The sequence below is a fragment of the Furipterus horrens genome, unplaced genomic scaffold (assembly GCF_987537825.1).
Source record: "Furipterus horrens unplaced genomic scaffold, mFurHor1.1.pri manual_scaffold_7, whole genome shotgun sequence".
NCBI lineage: Eukaryota > Metazoa > Chordata > Mammalia > Chiroptera > Furipteridae > Furipterus > Furipterus horrens.
The window spans coordinates 82,644,120-82,651,895 of NW_028327177.1; the positions used below are offsets into that span (position 1 = coordinate 82,644,120).

At 41.5% G+C, this 7,776-nt stretch overlaps 1 protein-coding gene across 4 annotated transcripts in view; it reads left to right on the forward strand.

The window, feature by feature from the left end:
* SUCLG2 (succinate-CoA ligase GDP-forming subunit beta) overlaps window positions 1-6,810 on the forward strand; it is a 307,339-nt gene extending 300,529 nt beyond the window's left edge. For 2 of the 4 annotated variants that reach the window (XM_090283859.1, XM_090283860.1), the window contains exon 11: window positions 5,759-6,810. In XM_090283859.1, the coding sequence (XP_090139985.1) occupies window positions 5,759-5,947 (189 nt within the window). In that variant the 3' untranslated portion in view covers window positions 5,948-6,810. The remainder of the gene's footprint in view (window positions 1-5,758) is intronic. The other 2 variants (XM_090283861.1, XM_090283862.1) reach the window with 1 other exon arrangement.
* The last annotated feature ends 966 nt before the right edge of the window (window positions 6,811-7,776 follow it).

Here is a 7,776-nt window from a genome sequence, read left to right on the forward strand (position 1 = left end):
GCCTCGAGTCTCAGTCTTTTTTAACTCTACTGCCTGGCTCACCCTCTGCCTCCTTCTGGTTCTTTTTGTGTCTGTGTGTCTCTGTCTCTCTGTCTCTCTGACACCGCCACTCCTGCCCTCTGTAGTAGATCTTCCTCTGACCAGGTTCCCTGTACATGCTCTGTTTCCCTCCTAGTCCTGGGCCTGAGCTTTCTGTTTCAACACGAACATTCCTTCCAAACAGCCTAGTTCTGAGTATGCTTAATAATTAAGGCTGTAATTAAAGAATACTGCAAGTATAATTAAAATTCATTTTAATCGATCCTGAAATTATGAAGCAATTAGTTATTTGTTATGGCCCTGCCAGGGCAGCTGGAGAAGGGAGGGCCCTGTGTCCCTTCTGACCCTGGCCCTGCCTCCTGGCTCTGAACCAGGAGCACTAGGAGCTGCTGGGCAGAGGCCTGGTGGCAGCTGGGACCCCTCACTCAAGGGCACTGCACACAGCCAGCTGCTGAGACCCCTCTGAAAGCCCCTGGAGAACCCTGGGAAAGTTCAAGAATAATCCCTCCTTGTTTTTCCTCAGGGCGTTTGGAGTTTGTGTTGCAAACCTAACAAAAAGAGTTATTTGAGGTTGCTGGGCCAGCAAGGAGATCAGAAAAATACCCGCCCACCCCTCGCCTCCACCTTCACACTTCACACGCTTGAGCCAGTCTGTGGTTGTTCAGTCCATCGACAAGCCCCTCCTATGTGATGGGCATTGTGCTGAACCAGTAGCTCCCCTGGTGAGCAGGTCTGGCAAAATGTCAGCCCTTGTGAAGCATATGTTTAGTGGGGATGAGAGAAGTGTCAATAACTACAAGGTATTCCAGGAGCTCATTTTACAATCCTCTGCTCTAGTTTGGAGGTTGGGAAGTGGTGAAAAGAAGGCTTCCAAAAGAATGATATTTACAGAGATACCTTATGAACCAATGGGTGTCAGCCAGGCAGAGAGAGGGCAACAGAGCTCCAGGGTGGAAGACCAAAGACTCAGCCTGTCTCCAGGGTCACGGATTTCTAAACCAGTCATTTTTTCCCCCTTGGAAATACCTGGTGCTAAGTTGGGTGCTGAAGAGGATATTAATTAACTGATTTAGGTAGGCTAATTGGTTGTAAAGAAGAGCACTCATTTATTTCAGGAACAAAAGAAGTGAACTCTGGTCAAGCTGAATAAACAGTTCTCAGAATGGGCAGGAACCATGGTAACGCTGGCCCCATGCAAGAGGAGGGTCTGGGTTGGAGGCACACCACAGGAACACCAGGGCAGCCCTTGTCTGTTCACCTGACTCCATAGCCCTCTTCATACGTGGTCTGCCATTCTCTTGTCTGCTTGTAACTGATGAGTCCTTTTCATGCTACTAAACTTGTCATAGACACTACCCATATCCATGAGCAAATCTATTTGGACAGACTAATGGCCATCATCTGTATTTGGACTGTCCTTGGATCTGGTGCACTCAGTGTTTTAGGAACAATCAATTCTCCCTCAGGGAACACTGAAGTCCCTCCTCCAGCAGGGACACTGGGTAGAGTAGCGTTAGCCAGATGGTATTTTGTAAAGAATAGACATACTAATTGTGCCTGGTTTTTGCTCTTAAGTAATTTGTAGCATCATTGAAATTCAGGTGATCCCATGCATGGACTAGTGCTGCCAATTTAAAATGCCAAAGAGGAGTCCCCAGGAAATGAAAATAGAGTGGGAAGAGCAAAGGATTTTGAGACTGAATCCTGACAGTCACTAAGCTTCGATACTCTTGGCTAAAAAAGGAATGGATTTGTAAACACCTAACTCATAAGATCATTGTACAGGTCAAATAAAATCATGTGAGAGGACTTTGTAAATCACAAAATGTAGAGATTTTTTTTGTGTGTGCCAACATTATTATTATGACACATATGTACAAAATCATAAGGAGTTATTTAAGATTCAAAATAGGTGTTTCAAGGATTAGTTCCAGAAATCATTTAAGCCAGTGAGAGGGCACGTTGAATGCTCATTCCACTGCTGCCTAGCTATCACTAGCCGTGCTTGTTAGATGTTAACCCTTAACTTAATTGTGCTTCAGTCCTCTCATCTGTAAAAGGAAGAATAATAACAGCTATCTTGGGATTGTGACTGAGGAACAAATGAGCTAATATACTTAGAACCCTGGAACAATCTGTGATACGTGCTAAATGATAGCTGCTATTATTGCTTTTATGATGATTATCACTCTAACTAGCACTGCTAATTCATGTTTCAGTCCAGTTACAGCAGACAGCTCGGCAGGCCTGGGGAAGACCCATGTCCACAGCAGGACTCACCAAGGAGAGGAAGAGTCAGGGCCGAGGACCCAGAGCCTCTGGCGAATCAGGCAGCTAAGTCTGCCTTTTGGGGTGATCATTGAGGTTTTGGGAGCCATGTGTTGAGATTGGAGGGTGCTCTGAAGCAGGGAAGAGGGAGAAGAGCCTTTTTTATCTTAGGTTAGATTTCTTCCCTGGCAGATTAGAGGACCTTGGGGAAAGAATTCTAGTCCATGTCTGTTTTGAAGGAGATAAAAGTTTTCATATTTACTATGTATTCACCTTCTGAGCCAGTTGGGGCTTTTGCTTCACTCTGTGTCATTGTTCTGTGCAGGCTCTGCCTCCAGATTAATGTGGGAATTCCGTGGCCTGATTCCAACACCTGCCAATGTCTGGTCCTCTGGCCTATTCTTCAGCCTCTGGAATTTTGGCTGAAACTTCACCAAATGAGTCAATATGCACACTGAGATTGTATAAATGAAATAATACATATGCATTAGTTAAGTAACAAATTGACCTGAATTGCCCCCAAATTTAGCAGCTTGACACCAGAAACATTGATGAGCTTGGTTTCTGTGGCAGGGAATCAGGTATGGCTTGGCCAGGTCTGAGGCTCAAGGTCTCTCACAGAGATAAGATCATGCCAAGGCTTACCTGGGGAAGGGTCGCTTCCGAGTGCCCTCATGTGGTCATGGGACGAGGGCCACTGTTCCTCATTGGCTGTTGACCATAGACTGCCCTCAATTCCTTGCCTCCACAAAGCAATCAAACAATATAGGAGTCAGAGGGAACAAGACAGAATCATGGGCTTTTGCAACTTAGTCTCAAAAGTGGCATTCCATCACTTTTGCTGTCTTCTTATTCATAAGAAGTAAGAAGTTGGATCCAGCCCACTGTTACGGGGAGAGGATTACACAGGGGTGTGAACACCAGGAGGTGAGAATTCATTGTTTTGGAAGCTGCCTACCACATTTACAAAGTAATACATTATTTGAGTAAACGCTAGCTTCTGTAACAAGAAGGAAATGCTGAAGTGTCAGAGAATTAATAGACTGTTCTTTCTCATTCATATGAGGTCTAAGAGGGTGGGTAAGTGGGGTGGGTGCTCTGCTCTAATCAAGTATTCCTGCTGAAGGAGTTCTTGTTGTCTTCAAAAATGAGCCTTCCAGGTTGTCCAGGCTGGCAACGTTCCAGAAGGCAGACAAGGAAACCATTGTCAAGGGGTCACATGGGAGACTTATGGGCATGTGTTTTGTATCCCTTTGCACTTCAGTGGCCTGAAGTCAGTCCCATTACCCCACCTGGATGCAGGAGGCCTGGGCACTGCACCCTGCTTGGGCAGCTACCTCCCAGCCACAGCTCTGCACAGTGGAAGAGGAATATAAGTCTGGTGGACAGCTGGCCTGGTCTGCCACAGATACTTTGCCACTTAAAAAATACTCTCTCATGTGTTATTTCTTTTGCTTCTCAACACAGCCTATGCCGTCAGCATTCTCATCATTTGACAAGGAAACAGACAGGCATAGCTTTAGAACAGTTAGGATTGTGTAATTAGAGAATAAGGTTCACATCCCCTCTCTGTCACTGAAGGTGTATAACGATGGAAAAGTTCTTAAGCCTGTCTGTACCTCCGTTACGTCATCTTGTAACAGAGACAGTGGAACCTATTCAGAGTCATTGAAAAGACTGCATATAAGTCACTTAGCATTGTATCTGGCATTTGTTAAGTGTTTAATGCATATTAGTTATAAAACAGGTGATCACAATGCTATGTCTAGAGATAAAGAAGTTGAGGCTCAAAGCAGCAAAACTACACAACTAATGCACAGCAGAGCCAGGATGAGAGGCTGGAGATTTCAGTAACAACTTCCCTACCTTTTGACTTGTTGCTTTGCAGAGACCACAGTCATCAGATTCCTGTGCCAAGCAGTGGCGAGTGATCATTGAGCCAAAGACCCAGGGCCAAGTGTCCCCTTCATCACTGCTTTGGTGGACCCAGGCCCCTGGAGAATCAGCATGACATCACCTTTTCACTTCACTGGTCCTCTTTAACTCATCTTTACCTTTTGTATGAAACATGCTGACCCTACACCTCCTTTTTCCTTGCACGCTAGGTCCTCCAAGGCCTGGATTTCAAAGTCTTTGTGTCTTTGTTTATAAATAGGCACTGTCTTGCTAACTAGGTAAAAGCACAGGAAATGATGATATTTCATTAGACTCTTAAATTTTATCATTTCTTTTAGGGGCTTGTTCACTCTGAAAGGATGGAAGAACACTTCACATGTTAAGTAGTCATTCCCAGAAGCAAACCTTTGGGTGGGATGGCTTGGCCAGCAAATGCTACAGATCCACAAGAAATGGTCAAGAGATGCCATCAAAGGCTGCAATGCTCATTTTCAGGGCCTCTGCTATTTTTATATAGAATGAAGAGGAAACATATTGAGAACTATCATTGTCCCCAAAGCAATGGGTTCATGGCTATAGGTGGGCAGATTGTCTGAACCTCAGATCTCAGATCAGGCCACAACTTGGACCCTTAATATTAAGACATCAGGACAGGACTTCTGGTATGGGCCAAAGCTACATTAAATCTACTTGACTGTGGATTATCTATAATTTCAGCTCTTATCAGTAAAAAATGTCCCTTAGTATCTCAGAAGTCCTATCTTTCATCTTCTTTTCTAGCTGGACCACTGCTTGATACAGATCTTGTCACATAATCTTTCTTATCAGGACATTGATTAGAACATATATGTCATTGATTTCCTGGTGAAAAAGTATGGAATGAATAGTCTCATGCAACCCAACACCCTGATCTGACATTCTCTTGATCATTTTTTACACAAAGCTTTTTCTTTAGATTCCATAATCAGACTGTTCAGTTAAGAAATAAATCCATTTCAGAAGATTTTCCTTTTTAAATCTGTTGAGCAAGTGTTTAATCTTTCTTTTTTCACAGTCTAATAAGAACCTCATTATTATCATGTTTTAAATGCCATAGGAAATATAGACAGTATCTTTATAAGGCCACAAAAATAACACTGGTTGATGTGGCTCATTTGGTTGCGCATCGTTCTGCAAACCAAAAGGGTCATGGGTTCAATTCCCAGTCAGGGCACATGCCTAGGTTGCAGGTTCAGTCCCTGGTCAGAATGTGTGCAAGAGGCAACCAATCGATATTTCTCTCACTTCTCTCTCTTTCTCTCTCTCTCTCTCTCTCTCCCCACCTCTCTTTCTCCCCACCTTCCCTCCCTCCCTATGCTCTAAAAAAAAGAGGAAAAAATAAATTTGTCATCTGGGTTTACTTAAATAGCCATATTTCCATCATAAAAAGCTGAAGCTGAGTTGTGAATGAATTATCTTGGTGAGACCCAGGCATCCCACGATTTTAGTTTTCACAAAACTTCTTACAGCAACATCTGTAGTTTCCCATCAATGATTGTCCATCTTTCCCTTCTAGGAACCAACGTCCATGAGGCCCAGAACATACTCAATAACAGCGGGCTTCCCATTACTTCAGCCGTCAACCTGGAGGATGCAGCCAAGAAGGCTGTGGCCAGCGTGGCTAAGAAGTGATGCTTTTGTCCTGATCCCTTGGAGGAAGAAGTCTGTTTTGCCACAAAAAGGGATGATTCTCTCTTCACTGTGAAGGAAATGGTTATCTCCTTGGGGAAAACATGGGACAAGGAGGAGCAAGAATCATTGTTTGAAAAATCTTAAATCTCTGTCTTCTTGAATCAGAAATCTAGACAGCCTAAATAATCTGATTTTACTTACCATCTGTATTAAATTAATGCCCTATGTTCAACTTTTCTGTCATCCTGAGCCTGTTCAGTAGACACTGTGTTGCTGACTTTGGATAGCAGTCTGGCTAACAGGCCCACATTCATTGACAGTAATTTTGGTGGACATTTAATCCTGCGTAATTAAAAAATCACAGGCCATAAAAAATTCAGACAAGACTATGTTTAGCAGATTTGCTATCAGAAAGGTGTAACTAAGACATTCAAACAAATAGCTGTTACACACTGTCACAGGTTTTCCAAGTTTTTAATTCCAGCACATGTTTGGAAAATCCATGAATATTCCAAAGTGTAATATACAATGGAAGGTCCATACTTCCACATGACATTCCATACATGGATTCTACCATTTGCCTTAATATTGAATATATTTCTTACCTCACATGAAAAATAAGTCCAGAAGCCTTATTTGGATTTTTGAGTAGATGATTTTATTTTAATGTGAAAACTGGAAAGAGCTGATACTTATAGAAATCACTTTAATGAAGACATTCCAAGATGAGATGTGACTGAAATTATATTGTGAGTGTCAGTATCTTATACTCCCTGCCCTTCTGACCACTCAGAATCTACCAGCTGGGACTATATAATTAAGAGAATGTGGCCTTTTTCATAATGTTCATTTTGGAGGAGGAGGGTGAATTAAGTTTATGATGGTATTTTGGTAAATTTTCATTTGTACACAAATTTAAATAAAATCCTGTTTGTAAGCTCTAAGATCTGTGTGTTTCTCATTTTAGTCAATATTATTCCTTAAACTATCTTTTTTCTTTACTAAGACACTAGCCTTATGTCTTAGGCATATCTCCAAAATTAGAAAATTTGGGTTATGCTTGTATATTGGTTATATAGCTCCAGGGTTATTCCAGTTCCACTCAGCTTTATCATCAATCATTCCTGTTAGGAGATTATTCAATGAAAGAATAAAGATTATATACAAACCAGAGGTAAGTATCACAAATGTCTAACAGGTTAAAATGTGACTTTAGTCTGCATAATGCTACAGAAATCAACAGACATAAACTCCCATTTAATGAGGTTTAGTTGCCAGCATTAACAATTTTCCTATCAACATATAAGTGTGTAGCAGACCAAACTTTTTTGATGGTTTCTTACTAGTTCTCATAAATTTCATATTGGACAAATGTTGAAAAGTCAAATTATAGCTCCATATTTGACATGGAGAGAACAATCATTTAATCAATGTTATGTCCTTTTTAATTGTTATTTAATGAATGAAAAATATCAACCACTGTATTTTTTGGTGTGCTTTGATTTTTGATGGTTTATAACGAGTTAGGAAAAAGAAATATATTTTGTCAAATGAAAGTCAGCATATTTGAATGTTTTGCTTTCTGAAAAGTCCTGTGTTCACATGACATATACATTGATGTTTCCAATTAACCCAGTTTGGAGGGGGGATAAGGGCATTAAATTATGTAATCATTTTGTAAGAGGATTAATAACAAGCAAATAGCCAACCTGCCTTTTATTTTTTTCAAATAAGTGGTTGTCAGGATTCAGGTTTGTTTGTTTTCTCTTGAACGCTCCAAGTGTCTGAGTTTATATTGCTCAAATCTGTTCCAAGTATAGATTCCATAAATATCTGTACAATGAATACTGGTATGTGTGTGCATTTTAAGCTCTACTGACTGAGGGTTCAGGGTGGGACAGA